This window comes from Contarinia nasturtii, unplaced genomic scaffold, assembly GCF_009176525.2.
Source record: "Contarinia nasturtii isolate CC-2019 unplaced genomic scaffold, AAFC_CNas_1.1 Cnas_scaffold_695, whole genome shotgun sequence".
Classification (NCBI taxonomy): Eukaryota; Metazoa; Arthropoda; class Insecta; order Diptera; family Cecidomyiidae; genus Contarinia; species Contarinia nasturtii.
The window spans coordinates 3446715-3465866 of NW_022198046.1; the positions used below are offsets into that span (position 1 = coordinate 3446715).

Below are 19152 nucleotides of genomic sequence, written 5' to 3' on the forward strand. Positions count from 1 at the left end.
TCCGAATTTGTTTTTCTAATCCTTTTTCGCCAACAACAAATTTCTTTAAATAAATTTTATGTGTCTCTTGAGATATTCGAAGAACATAATAATATTTAACTTAAACATTTTCCAAGCGTGTGTTCCGCATTAGAAACAAATTGAAAATATTTCAAAGAAAAACAACATTTGATAATAAGCTCATTTTGAATTCAAAGAAACATACGTTCATTAAAATTATTTATTTGTTTATTTCATGTTCAAATGCCACAGTGGAACAGCTACACAAATGATGTAATCGTCTTAGAAAATGAAAACGTATGCAGAAACGTACGAAGAAAAATGAATGCCAAACATATTGTTCACAGAATAATGATGTCGATATCGACGGATGGAAGATTAACACCATTGTTTTGCCATTAATGTTTCTTACGAAAAATGTTCGCATTGAGAACATTTCAAACGGATTTTAATTTTAGAAAAATTAAGAGGTTTTTTGGTTCAAATTATAACAATGCTAACCATTGCCATAGGAACCAATTTATTTTGTAGCTTTTATGTACGTTGTTTTTAAACAAGAAACTTATCAACAGATCTTCAAAAATAAATTCAAGAAACAGAAATTGAAAGGCTGGTGGTTTTATGCTCTTTTTGTCATTTTCCTCCTATAAAATTAGTATCTTTTATTTAGAAAAAAATGCGAAAAATTCATCAAAATATGACTTACATCTCACATCAGATGCGACCGCAATAATGTTAATAATGTAATTGAAAATCGGATGTAAAGTTTATCGATGAAAAGCAATAATAATTGGTGATCTGAAAACTTTCCATTTTCTTTTCATCGATAAGATCGACTTTCATTTTTCAATTTTTGTTCAGTTCGTGTGAGACAACGGAAATCCGCTTCGTGGAAAAAAGCGAAATCGTTTTTTTTTTTTTTTCATTCATTATCCGTTAAAAGTGTTGTTCGTGCAGCAAATTAACACCGATAATAATCGGGTGTTGGTTTTCCACTCAATGCGCAGTTGTCATTGCATGATAAATGAATGAAAACGGTTAATTTTTTATGTTGATGCCGTTATTATCTTTCACCACATTTGAATCTCTACTTCCTTTTCTTTCTTTTTCCAACCGCTCTCTCACTCTCCCATTCAGTTCACATTTTCAAAGCGATATCCTACATTGAACAGATTATAGAATCAATTTAATGGCTTATTGTTATTCATCGTGTGGCGGTCTTTGGAGTTTGAAAAGTGTCTCATTTGCAATCGCACCGCATGTTAAAAAAAACACAAGCTGAAAAACAAAACTCATAACGATAAAAGCGAGCGAGAAAAAAAATATGAAAAAGGCAATTGAAAGGCGGCAAGTGGTTTGGTGATGGGACCATATATACTATATTGACTGGGAAATCTGATTTGAGTGAGATAAAACCATGTTGGAGTTATAAAAGCCAATCCAATTATCAACGAGAAAACAGCATAGTCGGTCAAAATTCAGTCAGAGTTATTTATAAGATGTTCAGAATAGATATGCAAAAATTCAATTATGGTTCGTGTTTTAAGCGTTTTGTAAATGGTTGAAATGCGACAACAATAGGAATGAGAATATTCCGGCGAGCCATTCGAAAATACAATGAAAAATGTGTGGTGCGTTATTGCACGATTTTTTCATTTGGATGATGGTAAAAATGTCTGTTTGATTGAATCAATGTAGTGCAGCTCACTGGAGCACACACACACACTCTACCCGACAATAATTTCATTTTCGATTTTGATTTACAAAGGGAACAGACAGAATCGATGCGAATGTGCGTGCAGCCCCAATCTTGACTCTCATCCTTCATAATGATGAATAAAACAACAGTTCTTTTTTATCGAATACATTTTCTTCATCATTTTTTGAGCTCTCGACAGCACTGCCGGTTACCTCTCTCTCTCTTGACGGAAAACCATCACCGAAAAAACAGCTGTAAATAAAATAATTCAGTTTTTCTCAATTTCCAAGAAGGAAAAGTGAATTTGGCGTTTTTTTTCTTTTTCGTCTTTCTTTATACGTGTTTATTGTAAATCGAATTGTGCCGAGGTTGAATGCGATAATAATGATTCAAAATCGAGAGAGGGGAACAACGTCACTGTTGTTTTCTTCTCATTCATTGATATTCATGTATACATGAATGCAATTAGATAAAATGAAATCGCAATGATGATATCTGAGTGAAATCGTTGAATTTTGATTCGAAAACATTCTACTTCTTCCGTCAGTTGCAAACGCCAATTTCGAACGATTGAATGTTACGTATGCGCTTCTTTTGTTTGATTGAAGTATACTCAATTTGCATGCTTTGAGATTTATGACCATAAATTGAAATCGAATGGTTACAGGTTTACTTTCATGAAATCGGTGTGATCGATTAACTTTTATATTTTGTGTTCATCTCTCTATTCATCGTTCATTGACCCAATATTGGCTATGTTTCTTTCGGAAGAGGGAAAGTTCTTAGTAAGTAAGCTTAAAACCCGTCTGATAAATTGAAAACAAAAAAGTGCGGAATGCATTTGAAATGGAAAGTTAAACATAATCAATCAATCAACTCGAACTCAGGAGATATAGAGTCGACAAACGAGCGAATGCAAGAAGCGTAAACAAGAGTGTATACATACAAAAAGAGAGAGAGAGATGATACATTGGAGAAAAGGATAGAGCTATTCAAATTCGATGGTTTGCGATTCGCATTCAGTGCTCGGAGACTAGTTGGATGTACGTGACTTAATGCAATTTGTGTGCAAAACCGAATTATCATGTATGCCATTCATCATTGGAGTTTCATCGCTGTGTGTATTTTTTTCTCAATTTTTCTTCGGGCTGTTTTGCAATCCACCCCAAAAAGTGTACCACGTGAATATGTCTGCTTGCATTTAAATTAATCAAATTCTTCAACTGTGTTGCTCTTCATCTTCATCGTCATCATCGTCCTCTCTCGATGGTAAACGACATCATTGCACCATGATCACTGTCATTAGATTAATACATACAAACAAAGGGATCGTCGGAATGAAAATGGGGAGCGCTCATGGAAATCGAACACATTATCACATTTCAATTATATCAAACGTTTCAACACCTTTTGAAAAAAATACTCTAGCCCTCGAAGGGACTTGGCAAAGAATGTTTTCTTTTCGTCAAAAACGAAATGAATTCATTTCTTCAGTGCTAATATAACCACAATTCTTCTTATTGAGGCATAGAGATGTTTTTTTCTACCGTATCGGTCAGTTTCGATTTCAGCAATTGATTATGATTCAATGCGGCACAATGTAAAAGACCTCAAGACAATACGTAATTGAGAACACTTGTTCTGTTCAACCAACTGCCGCCAATACCGAATATACTATGAATCAAAAGGAATACGACCAAAAAAAAAACACAAAACCGAAGGATGGTCAATATTAACATTCAGAACACAATCTTTGACCCGAACCATTAGATAGAATAAAATGTACTTTCTCTTTTTTGGTTTCAGGCACCGGTTTCTCGGTCTTTGTTTGATTGTATCAGCGTAAAATCTTCAAGATATTCGAATCGAACAAAAAAGTGAAAGCACAAGTAACTTGGTTCATATAATAATCTGTATCAGCGATGACCGAAGACACTGCGTTGAATAGCATAACAACTTTATGAAGATATCAAACTAAAAAAGGATCTTATTAATCTTTAGTTAAATCCTCCACTTTTTCTTCATTCTCTTTTCCTCGATTCGGTCAATATTTCTCTGTAGTTTTATTTTCGAAATATGTTATTTTTCCTCTAGTTCGTCATATTGTGAATCGAATGCCTTGTACCCAGAGTAACTTTTCCAGTGTTTATTTTCGTTTCTTTGACGTTGGACCATTTCGAGTAGAATCAGTCGGATGTGAAATAAATAATAAAACTCATCTGTGTGTCGATGGTATATCGATGATTGGTGAAAGTGAAGAAAGAGAAAACAAAAGAAAAAAGGGAATTATAGTCAAACATCGTTTATGCATGCAGCCAGCAATTTCAAGTTTTTGTTTTGTCCTTTTTTTATCCAATAAAAATCACTGTCGGCAAATCGCATAAAAGCCTCGACACAGAGAAACAAAACAATCGCATTTATTGAACGATTTCGTGCCTTCAAAACCAATACCGCGACTGTGCACGCGTAGAATGCCAAACCAAAAAAGAATTGAGGAAATATACAAATATTGAAATAATATTCAAAAGGAAATTCTAAGCCTGATGGTTTTTATTTGCGAACTTTCAAGAATATATCAACTATGACACCATTCCTTGAACTATGCTATGAACCATTCTTGCTTGTATTATTCTATTCATATACAATTTTGAGTTAAAATTAATCAAATTATTTTCGTCGGCAATCTTGTAAGGCCTAATATCAGTAAAAGATACTCTTTTGGTATATGGTCATTTTCGAGGAGAGTAAGTATGTGATGAGACCTAAGAGATTGTTCGTCACACAATTCACAAGTTCTAAGAAAGTGTAATGTTTGATTGGGTCACGAGTGATTCAATTATTACCAGAATCATGAAGTTATTCAAACAAATCACATATGTTTATAGATTTGTAGAGAGATATGCTTAAGACGACAGTTGCTTTGATCCAACAAATCTATTCATTTGATGAAGACACTTGATAATCAGTTTGACATTAAAATTGCAGGAACCATATGCTTTGTTGATAAATTTATTTAGGAAACTTCAAATAGTGTAGTTAGAATGTAACTAACGAGAATAAAATTGAAAATTTCCACAATTCACAGAGTAAAAAGGAGAGTCGAAAATCAATTTAGAAATGCCAACTTCAACAAGAAAAAGAGCACATTCGGCATCGCCATCAAGTGAAGTGCCGCCAAAGCGTAGGGCCAAGTCGACTAAGCGAAAAGCATCCAAATCGGCAAAAGAGACCCAACCAAAAAGGAAAATGACTAGAAAGAAAGCAGCGGCCGGAAGGACAAGAGATGCAAAACGAAAAGTTGGAAAGAAAGCGGCAGCTAATAAATAAGCATTGAAGAATATTTTGTGAAAGGTTCGGTTCAGTTCAAAAGGAAGTTCCACGAAAAAATTAAAATTATCAGAAGATTTGAATAAAAATGCATATTAGTAATATTCCTAAATTGCGGTTTCTTCTTATTTTAATACATTGCACTGCGTGGGAAAATTTTCTTATTATTTTTTGTTAGGATGATCAAATGAAAACAGGTTTTTGTGCGGAAGAGTAAAACATGGAGTGAAATTACTGCTTTGAATAGAGTAACACTCTTATAAAAATATTGAACTAAAAGTGGATTTTCTTACTCTTAAGTTAATTTCTCCACTTTTTCTTCATTCTGTTCGATTCTTTCTTCCTACTTTTATCTTCAAAATAAGTTAAATAACCTCCAGTTCATCATATCATTGGACGCCTTACAGTAAATTCGCAAGTTTTTGTTTTCGTCTCTTTGCCGTTGGATCATCTCGAGCAGAACGAATCGGTTGAGAAATAAATAATAAAATTCATCTGTGTGTCGATGGTATGATTGGTGAAAGTGAAGCAAGAAAAAACAAAAGAAAGAAGCGAATTATAGTCAAAAATCGTTTATGCATGCAGCCAGCATTTTAAAGTTTTTGTTTTGCCTTATGCTTTTTTGTCCTTTTTTTATCCAATAAAAATCACTGTCGGCAAATCGCATAAAAGCCTCAACACAGAAAAATAAAACAATCGCATTTATTGAACGAGTTCGTGCCTTCATATCAGATGCCACGACTGTGCACACTTCAGCACATTATCATTTCTTGAATTGTAGAGAAATATAGATCTTTTCATGCAAGAGAACAAATCAGACACGTCGAAACAAAAAAAATTGAGAAAATATACATACATTTAAATAATATTCAAAAGAAAATTATAAGCCTGATGGTTTTTATTTGATTTTGTTGTTCTTTCGACTTTTTGGGTCAATTTGATTGTATGTATTGGCAGAAGGCTCGAAAAAAGAGATAAAAAATAACAAATCCAAACGAAAAATCACTATGAAACAAGATAAAGACATTCTTTTAGTGAGGATATATTCAGCATTTCAACCAATTTGATCCCTCCATTCACATTCAAATCATGCTGGTTTATTAACGATGAGCTCAAACTGAAGACTGAGAAAAGAAGAGAAAAAATATCAAAGTTCACCGAAAGGCATTGTTTAAATTCATTTTTATTAGCGATTATCGTTACTTTTATGGATTGGCATGGCTATTGACTACATCCGGTTTTCATAGGAAAAATTATAAACTAGGTTGAACTTATTAGGGGAGAACTTATCAAAAAAAACCAACTTGCCTTGAGAAAAATGAATACATTTCGTCTTGTTTCAAGTTTTTTCGTTCACAAATGCGGAAAGCGAGGTAAAAACTTCGCCCGCACATTTCTTCCCTAAAGAATGGTTCCGAAACAATTTTAGGAAAATTTACATTCACTTTTCCCAAGTTTCAACGTCTCAATGTTTCGTAACAATTGATTCTTTACTTCATTTTTCATTTAACTTTGTCAAAGGTGAATGCTTTAACAGGCCTTAATCAATGTTACTTTCGCTGTCCGAACTGTAAATCAAAGTAATTTCTCAACATTAAGCGTTCGTCACTTTTAATTCAGACAAAAAATGTATCCAATAAATTCTTGAGCTACTTTAAAATGGCATTCACTCAATTTCTCTGGCCGATATCGATAGCCCAAAGAGTGAATTCCAAGTATTATTTCGCAAGCATACGCATAGTAAGTAAACGATTGATTATGGTAATAAAAGTTCTAATGATCTCAAAGACTTTTACAAAAAACGACGAATTCTTAACGCATTCTTGCGAATACTTCGGAAACAATATTAATTATCGGTATTTACAATGAAATGTCTTCATTTTTGATGTGATGTGTAATCATTTTAAAATCATTGTCAGAGATTTCTTCGGAAGAATGTTCCGTGCATTCCATCTTAACAAGAGCAAAAATTTAATATACATATAGACAGACCGTCCGATAGATAAAAGACGTTGAATCAGCATTATTATTTACTGACGGAATAATAATCCGTTTCGGTAAGACAAATGCCGCTAATTTAGGCATCAAATATTATCGATGCAAAAGGTTCAGGTCGGGCGTACAAACAAAAGACGAAACGAATAAGATTTGAAGGGTGCAGACATGCAGGCGTTTAAAAAATATGATGCTAATAAAGTAAACAAATTTTTGCTTTAGACACAAACAATGCGAGGGGAGAGAGGAAAGAAGATGGGAGTAATTGGGGAATGGAAAAGACGCAATGCGTTGTGCATTATATTTTTCAATATTTTCACTCCATTTACCTTGTCACAAGTGATTTTATGTAACGATGACGACGACGCATTATGCGTTATGCTAACTTTTTCACTTTTGCTATTTTCATTTCTCTTTGTGCATGTTTCGAACCCTTATTATTTACGATTCATTCAGAATTTTAGTGACGGAAAAACTACGAGCGAAACGGTTTTTTTTGTTTTACTTTTGCCATCGAAAATATGACATCCGGCTTGAATGAAAGGAATTGAACCGATGGCAATTCATAAAAGTGAATAGATTAGCTACATGTTGTTGAAAGTAATCAGCTGATGATTTGGTTTTACGTCTTTCGCATGCATTGCGTAATAAAAGTCTTCCGATGACATTGTACGCTTAAAGTATTTGCCATAAAAACCAACTGTGTAACCCTATGCGATCGCACACATTTTTTGTAATTAAGTAAAAAGCATTTTGATATATTTTTTTTCTGCACACAACCGGCCATTTTTGCAATCATATTACGTCGCATCGACAAGTCCATAAGCTCGGAATCAATCATTGTCATTGGATGCAAAAAAAAACCATATTGCGAACTACTACACTCACTGTCGCTTTCGTTTGATTACACTTGTTCGCGTCAGCCGGCATTCAAGAGACTTGTCGATACGTACAGCAACGAGTGTACTTGCTGTTACATTCAATGTGAATTCATTAAGTAATTTACGATGCTTGTTTATGTCAGATCGTCATAAATCCCTTTATTGACAACCGATCAATAATTTCATTTTCGGTTTCTTTATGTATTTCAAAAATTCAATAACACTTTTCACTTTATCAAATGGGTGTGACATTTGTTCAAACAACTGAATTAACTTGGTTTTACACGAAACAGCACCTCGTTCATCAATACGTTCGCATTTTAAATTTATCGTTGCGGACATTTCGTTGCGGATTTTCTGAAGATCTAAACCATCAAAGATGAAATTTACTTCGAACCCGAAAAGAAAGGAATACACCGTTGCAGTTACTAAAATCAGAGAATGACTCGATAAAAGCGAACGAACGTATATATCCAATTTAGTTAACTCAATGACGAAAGTCAAAGTATTTTTCGGCATTTGGCTCGATACGGTGCGCATTGCAGCATTCGACATGACAACACACATAAAATTCTATTTGAATTGTAAATTAAAATGTATCACCGACGGAAATCTTTCCTCTCTACTTGCAACATTGATGAGATCGTACGCGCAAAGAATTCGATTATCTCATGCATAGATAGCAGTATGTTTGCTGAAGAGGTGTGCAAATGAACTTCGATAATATGCATTTGTATATCGCAATGTTTCACCTCATAACGAACGATGAGAATGAACTTCAGTCGCCCTATCACTTTTCAAAATCCATTCCGAATTTTTGCTCGCCTTTTTTTAAATTCTCGTCTACACACGTTCCGACGAGGAGCGCTTCTAATCAGTAAATTAAATCGGCATTAAATTGCTTATCCGGTGTGTTTTCATTCTCTTATTTGCTATGTCATTGCAATCGAAGACGAAGACGACGACAAAGACGACATTCGAACCTTCGAACCTCGATTGCAAAGTGAAAATTAAGTAGTCGAATTGAATTCTTACCTTCGTTTTAGATAAATTCCGATAACATTCGATTGAATCACACCATTTGTTTACTTGTTCCACACGGCCAAATCAAGAATTAAAAGGCATGCAACTGTTTTCCCTTTTAGCTTTGTGTGTGTCGACACATTCTGATATTAGATTTTTGCAGACAGATTACAGTCGCGTTAAACGTTTTTTATGGGTCTTGTTTCTTTCTTTCAATGACATTTAAGTGCACATGTACGATTTGGTGCGTTCTTCGTTTTTTTACTTTTCCGCACACACCTAGTGTGTAAGGTGCAGTATTGGAATCGGTCTAAAAATTAACACCCATCAAAAACATGTTTTCTGGGTGTTTTAGGAGCCAGGGAACACGAATCTAGCGTTTTTTCGATGTCCGAATGTATGTGCGTGGTACCCTGTACCCTGTACGCAAAAATTTGTTAACACGATAACTTTCAAACAAGAAAAGTAATTCAAAATCTGACTTTACAGGATGATTGGGGGTGCCGAGGAATCTAGGGGGAAACCGCGCTTTTGAATATTGCACATAAAGAAGAGATTTTAACTTTTTTAGCGCATTTGAATAGATATAAGTACAAAATGTCAATTTTTAACAAATATGTGAGATATTGTGAGATATTGTGATCTAATAATTGTTCTGGAAGTGGGCTTTGGTGGATCCTCAGGATTATTAGACCGCTCCCAGTTCTGGAAGTGGGTTTTGGTGGATCCTCAGGATGGACCAGACTATGGTTTGACAATGCCCTGGCCCATCCTGAAGGTCCACTTCCAGAACTGGGAGCATTCTCATGATCCTGAGGATCCACCAAAGCCCACTTCCAGAAATTAGGATATGATTGAATACTTACAGATATTGTCAGATATGGTCGGATATTAAAATTTTTATGAGATTTTAAGAATAAAGTTAAATTTTGGTACATAAATACGCGCGGAATCCCCCTAGCGAGGAATAGAAACCATTAGATTTTGAGCGACTTTGGTTGACAGAGTAAAGTGTCATGTCTGGTGTGATGCCCATGGCCATCCATGGGAAAAATTCATATTTTCTTCCAAAGGTGATATTTAATGTATACTTAAACACTCAAAAATGTGTATCGGGGGGTTTTTGGGTACGAGAAAACCAAATATGACGTTAGTTCTGCGATACAAATAACTTTCGACACACTTTTCATACAAAAATGTCAAAAAAATTGAATTTATGTGTGGAAGCCATGCCTGTATGATATCGTAATAAGCTTAAACTTTGCACAGGTTATTTTTATCACACAAAAATGCCATTCTGAGAGTTTGAAGACATTTCAATGCATATTAGGGGTACCTACCGAACAAAATTTTGAATTTTCACATGATTACGATATCATATAGGCATGGCTGCGATGGGCTGCGATACAAAAATTCACATTTCTAGAAGTATTTGTATGAAAAGTGCTTCGAAAATTATTTGTATCGTAAAACTAATGTCAGATTCAGTTTTCTCGTGAATTCTTTGAGTAAAAGATTTGTAATAAATGCATGTTATGGATCACAGTGCGGAAAAGTTCATCTTACGGATGTAAAACATTTTATTTCTTCGTAAAATAAGTGATTATCGGCGGACATAAATTTTGGAGCCAGACAACAGCGAATGGAGGGATATTCAAAAAGTATTTTATATGGTGGAATGTAAACATTTCTTCAAACTGATGTAAGAGGATAAGGAAGTTTTAAAACGACGCTTTTTTTCTTTTCAGATGACTTTATTTGAGTAAATTTACATTAACGTTTTCCACTACTGAACTATTTCGATTTGTTTAACTACATTGCACTGCGCAAATAAACTTGGTGTTTTTATCACGATGAATGAGAAATGCGTAGAACAATATAGCATTTTATTAATATTGAACAAAAAAGAAAAAAACGGTTAGCTTTCGTGCAAAATGATGTCATCGATTTTGACATCAATAAAATTATTGTTTTGCAATCGAAATGATACATGACGAAAAAATAGTACATTGAATATGCACGATGAACAGAATATTAAATGTAGATGATTCTGGAAACATTAAAATGAATGAGTAAGAAAAATATGTTTTTGATCTCAAGGAATTGAATATTCATTTTATACTCGATATATGCAAATCAAGACGAACAAGAGAATTCTCTTCTGTTATAATACGAATATAATATCATAATTTTTTATATTCTCCAAAATTCGAAGTTCAAATTGACTATGGATTAGATGAAAAATCCTCATTTTTCATACATGACCGTTTCAAAAACCACTATAAATATCGTGGGTTTTAAGACGATTGTTAAGTCTGAACTAAGTTCCAGAGCAAAAATGAAGTTCTTAATCCAAGCCTTTTTCGCAGTCGCGGTGTTCGTTAGTGGTGTAAGTATTCAGATAATGATTTGTTTAATAAAATTCACCAAAATAAATGTTCAATTTTTCTTTTTCGCATCAAGTACCATTGCAATATATGTGGACCGAGCAAAGAGACGTTGCTTGTCCCTGAAGTTACTTCCATTTTCAAGCCAGCAAAAGCCTATACAATCCATACAGATAACTTGGTCTACGTGTTCAATCAATTCAAATCATCGGTTGATGGTGTTAAAAAACAACTTCGGGGACTTCAGCGAGATGATAGTGCCGGCCAAATTTTGAAACTGCTATCGAGTAGCATGATTCAATTCGATATGTGGGTTGAAGATTTGGTTGAACTCGAACGTTCCAATAAAAACTATGTATCGGGAGTTACACAATCCTACAAAAAATTCATGAGCGACAATAAAGACAAAATCAAGCACTTCCAAACGATTCAAATGAGTGAATTGACCAAAAATATTAGAGAAGATGAGAACGCAGCAACCAAACAACGTGATGAAATGGATCTTGCCGGAAATGAATTGCGCGAAGGTAATGTGCTAGTACATAAGGTTCGGTAAACACCAAAATGTGTACTAACTTCGTTTATTTTTTTTTCTTCAGAAATGGCCAAACGCAAGATTCAAGTCGATCAAATTCAAGTCAATCTCCGGAATGGAAAAACTTCTGCACCTGCTTTGAGAGAGATTTTGAATGAAATCAAACCGAAATTCTCATCTTTGGCCGGCGCAATGCTTAGTATTGCACAAAAACTCAAAGAATTGGACACAAACAAAGATAAATTGCGATTTGCTGAAAAAGCTTTAAAATACAACTAAATTTATTCTGTATGATATGTTGAATGAATGACCTTTTCTTCCAAAATGGAAAAATTAAAAGGACAATGTATTCTACTTCGAATTGTTAGCACAGAATAACACTTGCATAACTTTATGTCTAAGAAATGTTCAATAAAATGACAATGAATAAATATTGGAGTGGCAAAAGCTGAATTTAGTATTTTTTTCAATTTCATTTTAAAAACCGATTGGAACGATTGCCCAAAATGGTGTATTAGCATTTGGGTTCCCTCCCCATAAAAATTTTTAAGTAGCTCAAAGGGTAAAAAATACACATTCATTTTTTCTCTTTAACTCCTACTAGGAGTCTCCTAGTAAAGCATAGGGCCTCATAGATAGGGATTCTTATCTTCCAGTTTTTGTTAATCAGTAACATAATACAAAAGTTGAGAAAATAAATTCTTTAGTTTAAAGTTTAAACATTTTATAATATATCAGAGATCGTTTCTCAAAGCATTAAATGTGAGGAGATGTAGAGCTCCTCGTGAATGAGAAACAAAATATTAAATGTTACAAGAAAATATCTAAAATCATAATATTATCAATTTTCATTATATTTTAAACTTTTAATATTTTGCTCCTTAGCGAAAAGGAGCTGTGATTCTCTGCTCTTAAAAATGATAGGCCGGAGGATCCTCTTCATATTTATTGATCTGAGAAACAGTTTCTGGAATATATGTACTCGGACCACGAATTCATTTAAATTTGCAAATGCATTTGCTAGATCATTACACAACATTGCGTTGATAATATTTAAAAGTGAATATTTTTTAAAGGTTACAGCGAATTTCGGCTCGAATCCGCACGTCGACCAATTTTTACGGTCGGGCAAGCCTCCGGATCTCAGGCCGAAAGATATAAAGCCAAAAGAAGAAGTAAAAATTTAAATTAACAATAAAATTTCATTCAATTCTATCTTTATTTTAAAATTCTTTATTCTTATTCAAGAAAATCTGAAGTTGAATAAAATTTTGTTATTTATTATAAATTTATATTTTTACTTTTTTCAACCAAATTCCGAGTCCAAATGATACCGGCTACTTCTTGTCGGGACTCGGTCGAACATCGGTCGGGCGTCAAGATCGGGAGTCCGTTGAAAACTTACCATATCAATAACACCGAGCGTAAAAATGTTTTGGTTCGAAGAATTACGCACATGTTAAGCAAATCCTTTTGAATATGTATGGACTTTGTGAACATCAAGGTTTAAGTTTGAACAAAACAAAAACATGTTTTTGTTTTTGAAGATCAAAAACTTATTTAATTCAATATTCTCTTTATATGTAAATCAACACGCGCGATGAACTTTGTTTACATCAAAATATAATAATGTAATAAAATTATTATACGATGTTATTATAGTCTATAATTGTTTTCAATTGATTATGAAATGTTTTACTTTATTTTCATGCATATTAATCATTTTGAATCGCTATAAGTATCGATTGATCTGTGGCGATAATAAGTCTGAACTTAGTTTCCAAGCAAAATGAAGTTTTTAATCCAAGTTTTTGTCGCAATTGCGTTTTTTATTAGTGGTGTAAGTTTCCAATTAAAAATCTTTTTAATTTGATTAACCAATATCAATATTTGAAATTACTACTTTGTTCTAGTATTATTTCCTAGTATCGATTTTTCTTTTTTGAACTCTTAACATTCGAATCATTGAATTTGTCGATTATTTAGCAACGATTAATAATAACCTCTATTTTTTGCAAATAGTACCACTGCAATCTATGCGGTCCTGATGGAGAAACACTGGTTGTTCCAAATGTCGATACCATTTTCAAGTCTCCTCAAACTTACACAATTCAACCGAATAATTTAGTTGTCGTTTTCAATCAATACAAATCGACATTTGATGGCGTAAAAAAAATATTGAACGCCATAAAACTAGATGACAATGCAAGGCGAATTCTTATGCTATTCAAGGCCAGCACAATTCAATTCGACATTTGGACAGAAGATATTTCCAAACTAGACGAGTCCAATAGAAATTATGTCTCGAAAATTTATCAAACGTATAAAAATTTCATGAGAGATTATAAGGAAAAAATCGAGCTTTTCGACCACAATCAAATGAGTGAATTGGGAAAAAATTTACGTGAAGATGAAATTGCCGCAACGAACCAACTGAATTATATAGACAAAGTCGCAAATAAAATACACGAAGAAATGGCAAAGCGTAAAACTCAAATGGAACAAATCGGAGTTCATATTAAACATGGAAAGCCTTCGGCGCCTGCTCTGCATCAAATTCTAAACGAAATAAAATCAAAATTCTCATTTGTCTCTGGCACTATGCTTGATATTGAACAAAACATCGCACAACTTCAAATTAAACGAAATAATTTGCGAAAAATCGAGAAAAATTTAAAATTAAACATTTCATTATATTACCTGTTGTCTGGCATTATGCGAAGAACTAAAGCTGAACTGGAACATCTCTAAAATTGATATCGAATCGAGGGGGAAATCACTCAAGAACCTACTTTTACAACTAAATTACAATTACATTTTTCCAAAAAAAAAATCTTGATTTGCAATTGCTTTTTTATGAAAAGTAATAATTTGGAGAAAAATTGACGAAATTATTTCCCATTTAAAAGTAATTTCAAACTTAAAACTAATTTTTGAAAAAAGTACTGGAAAAAGTATTTTTTTGGAGCGATTTTCTCCTCGTATCACGCAGATTGCTTTATAAAATGAATTACATTAACATAAAAGAAAAACGCTGGAACATTTCAATTTATTTTCACTTTTGACACAAATGTTCAATAAAAATAAATAAACAGCAAATATGGTAAAATAAAAAGTTTCGAAAACATAAACATGTGAAGTTTAATTTTTTTTTATTTCGAACTGAATATATTGAAAATAGTTACAATATAAATAGTTATTTGATATACTGTGTATTATTTCGGAATTCTACAAACTTTGGCTTTTGCGATATCAATCTTTTTTTTTCTCAACTCCAAACCACTTCTTTAAACACAAGGTTGATAGAAACCATTTCTTAACAACTTCGACGTTTAAAAATGGTGTTTCTAATTCTAGTTGTCATCAATTGTATTTGAGTAACTAAATAAATGTTTGCTAAATATCCCAGTATGCATGAACAGTAAGCTGGGTAATCAAATGTTGAAAACAATGCAAATGTTCATTATATAGTTTGAATTTCTTCTTGACAAATTTTCGTTTGAATGCCATGTCAGCGACCGGTTTCAATATTTTGTTTATATAAACGATGTTCATCTTCGAGGGCCAGATAAATGAAGTTTTCTCTAAACAATTACAATCCAAATTAATTACACCCATAAAGAAATATGTCGATGTCGACTGTTACAGTTCCATCCACAAATTTATATCTACAATTGAATTAATTAATAGTTTTTAACTTGACCAAATAATAATGTATATTTTTCTAACTGATAAATGTTCGAACTGATGTTTTTTGGAAAGTTCATTACTATGTATGTTCGTCCTTAATCAACTCTCAAATACAACTTAACTAAATTAACATACTGTCTCCATTCAGTTTATGGACTTTGGAACCATTAGAAAGATGTGAAAAATTAGCAGATTTGTCTCAAACCCACTCATACAAAGAATAAAAACGAGAAGCAAAACTAGCATATGCTATTAAATTGTATGATAAAGCAGGAAGTTGTTAATACATAATAAGTAAATAAATAGTTGTAGCTAAATAAAATTAATGCTTATTTCACAAAATGAAAATGTATCAAATAGCTATTTCGTCTCATTTCAAATGAAGAGTCAGCTCAATATAACGTCTGTGTTTTATTGGTGCCAATATTGAAAAAAACATGGAAAAAACCATTTCGAATGGAATGTAGAAGTGTTTACCAGGTGTATTAATTTCTTAATATAAGTGACGCTAATGCCAATTTTTTTTTATCGTCGTTACTAATATATAAGTGAGTAATTCCTTGTTAATGTTTCACAGTATATTTGAATTTCTTTGACAAAATGAAGCTTTTGCTCTGTGTTTTTCTTTTACCATTTGCCCTTGTTGTAAGTACAAAATTAAGATTTTTTTTTAATTTTGGATACATAAAATTTTTTTCACACAAAATAGAACAATTTGGCTCATGGATCTGAAAATGATAAAGAAGAAAATAAGTTCGTGGTGCGGTCACTGGTTGACGATATAAAGAAATTTGAAACTGACATAAAAAGTGTGGAGACTATATTGAATAGTCTTAGCGAAGGCGACAAACGAAAATGGCAAGGATTCATTAGTCTCAATTTGCTCCAGGAGAACTTGAAAGAGTTTCAAACAACAAGAACACAAATTGCACAATTGAATCGATCCTATAAAGCCTATTTCGACGCAATTGTTCAAATTTTTATCAAATTCAAAAATGACAACGCAAACGAGATAAAAAAGCGAAACAAAGCCGACGCACTCCAAAAGTTGCTTAATTGGAACATGAAACGTTTTCAAAGAGATATGACTACAAAAGCAATGATGAATGTTAAAGTTCACAAGGAATTGGAAAGCCGAAGAAACTATGCAGCAAAACTAGCGGAAAGCTTGAAGAGCAATTTTAGCATGAAGGCGATTGCAGGGTTGGGTAAAAATGATTTGGTCATTGAAAATGGGCTCGTTCCTCAGATCCGAAACATTTTAATAGGACTGAAAGAAAATGCGAAAAAAGCAGTTCAAGCGCAAAATGATTTTGCCGAACATTTGAAACGAATTTTAAATCAACCATAATGAAATAATTTATGTCAAATGTGAATCGGAATATTCAATAAATATAACGTGAATGAAGGTTTACTTTTTATTTTAATTTCCAAACTTGTATTTAAAATTCGGTATAGAGAAATGGAGTCATCTTTATTGTTTTTGCCAAAAATATTTCTTTTAAAAAAAACATCACGAGAAAGACGTCAATACACCGTTGCAGCATTGCAAATGCCCCAAAAAACCGAATGCTCGGAATCGGAATTGAATATATATTCAATTGCATGAACGTCAATATGATTACTTCCCAGAAAAAAATTTGTTTACTTCCAGTGTTATACGTCATATACTCAAATGCGTTTGGCTAGTATAAATATCAGTTGTTCAGAGACGATCTGTAGTTTGAATAAAGTTTTCACACAAAATGTTGTTCATAATAAAACCCTACTTCGTCGCTGCATATTTGATTGTTGCTGTAAGTATTTCACTTCAATGTACATTTTTCTTTAATGAAAATTTTGTTTCTTATTTTCAATCAAGCTTAATCAATTTTGTTCGAGTTCCGCTCCACTTATTCCTGATGTCAGTAAATTGTTTCATCCTCCTTCTTACTATGCGATACATACTGAAAGTATGGTTAATGACTTTCATTCATTTAAATCAGCAATTATTGGCGTGAATCAATCGCTGGCTAAAGTAATTGAGGACGAATATGCATTTGAAATTTCTTGCTTGCTCAAGAATACTTTAACTGAATTTGAGATTTGGGTAGACAACGTTGTGTTGCTTAACGAATCAAATCAAAATTATACGATTGAAATTGTAAAAGCCGATAAAAAATTTATGAATGATCATAATAAGGTGATAAAAAAATTTAACCGTGATCAAATCATCAAATTGGAAAAAATTCTTCAGGGACATGCACATGTCGCATTCAAACAACGCGAAGATTTGGAACATATTACCAAACTATTGTATGTTGAAATGGTTCATCGTAAAGTTTATGTACATCAAATAGAGGACTTTTTCAAAACCTTTTCGTTTCGATCGTTGTCGAAATCTAGTTCGAAATCGTCGTATTTTACGCAATCATCATCTTATTCTCGATCATCATCTTTTGCATCATCTTCTGCATTATCCAATTCGCGATCTTCGTCTGGTGCTCGAGTTCCATCTACCCCGCCATCTCCAACATCACCACCATCTCCATTGAAACAATTGTTAGAAAATGTAAAGCTAGCATTTTCACATGATACGGAGAGAATGAAAGAAATATCGCGTGATATAAATGAATGTGTTAAAGTGAAAGGTAAAAATTATGCTGAGGAATTGAATGTATTGCTACAGAAACATTGAAATTACAATAAGGACATGAGCTTGATATGGATAATTTTGTATTTTTGAACAATTGTTTTGAACATAGTTCAGTGTGTACTTAATATTATTTTGTCATTGTAATAATTTATTATTGACGTCAATATAGCCATATGTGCGTCAATTCGAAACAAACCCCGAGAATTTCGACAAGTGAATTATTTTACGATGTATGTTTAAATTATGTGAATAAATTATTACATTTTTTTTCATATATTGCAAATTTTATTTTTGTTTATAAAATCATTATATTTTCATAGTCATTGTAATGTTCTGTATCAATCGAATTCAAAATGGAACACTTTAAAGACATTCAACTAGAATGAATTCTTCACACAATTTTGGTAGATTTTATATAAAATCAACCAACAACGAATTAAATTTACCATTTTTGACATCTCTGAGGCATATTTTTCAAAAGTGACTATTTGTTGAATAAGTTTTACCAACTTTTCGAGACCACAAATGACGCCAGCTCATGATTTTGGTGAATGTAATGAAGCAATGAATAAATATTTTTTATTTAAAAAATGTCATTAGACAATTGTCTATTGCAATAGACTAGGAATAACTTCATTTATAATCAGCTAAGAATATTTGCTGGGAACGTCCGATTCCTCACTATGAAGAGCTCCCCACTTTGGTTCGTAACGAGCGATCAATGTCAGTGATGGAATTTTCTTCTTTAAAAAAATCTTAATAAGAGGGATTAAGCCAGATAACTATCGCGCATGCCTGATAATAATAATTCGATAAACATTATCCTTCACCCTTCATAAATCATTTACTAATAGATTAATTAAAATCTAGATTTCAATAAGAAACTATTTTCAATAGTAAAAAAACTGTGTCAACATTTAAAACCCAAGAGTTGAAATTACAAAAAATATTCGAAATAATATTATTTATTTTCTGTATTC

The 19152-nt window shown here is 32.7% G+C and overlaps 4 protein-coding genes across 4 annotated transcripts; all 4 read left to right on the plus strand.

Annotated features, from left to right (window-relative positions):
- Positions 1-11179: 11179 nt before the first annotated feature.
- On the plus strand, positions 11180-12300 carry LOC116340937. Its single transcript, XM_031767698.1, has 3 exons — positions 11180-11314; positions 11389-11839; positions 11912-12300. The coding sequence occupies exons 1-3, from the start codon at positions 11186-11188 to the stop codon at positions 12124-12126; spliced, it is 795 nt and encodes a 264-aa protein (XP_031623558.1). The 5' UTR covers positions 11180-11185; the 3' UTR covers positions 12127-12300.
- Positions 12301-13596: 1296 nt separating this feature from the next.
- Positions 13597-14936, plus strand: LOC116341069. Its single transcript, XM_031767925.1, has 2 exons — positions 13597-13687; positions 13870-14936. The coding sequence occupies exons 1-2, from the start codon at positions 13637-13639 to the stop codon at positions 14596-14598; spliced, it is 780 nt and encodes a 259-aa protein (XP_031623785.1). The 5' UTR covers positions 13597-13636; the 3' UTR covers positions 14599-14936.
- A 1143-nt stretch (positions 14937-16079) lies between these two features.
- Positions 16080-16964, plus strand: LOC116340985. Its single transcript, XM_031767789.1, has 2 exons — positions 16080-16182; positions 16247-16964. The coding sequence occupies exons 1-2, from the start codon at positions 16138-16140 to the stop codon at positions 16886-16888; spliced, it is 687 nt and encodes a 228-aa protein (XP_031623649.1). The 5' UTR covers positions 16080-16137; the 3' UTR covers positions 16889-16964.
- Positions 16965-17218: 254 nt separating this feature from the next.
- LOC116340984 lies at positions 17219-18455 on the plus strand. The gene is made up of 2 exons (XM_031767788.1): positions 17219-17333; positions 17399-18455. Exons 1-2 carry the CDS (start codon positions 17283-17285, stop codon positions 18212-18214), a joined length of 867 nt encoding a protein of 288 aa, XP_031623648.1. The 5' UTR covers positions 17219-17282; the 3' UTR covers positions 18215-18455.
- The last annotated feature ends 697 nt before the right edge of the window (positions 18456-19152 follow it).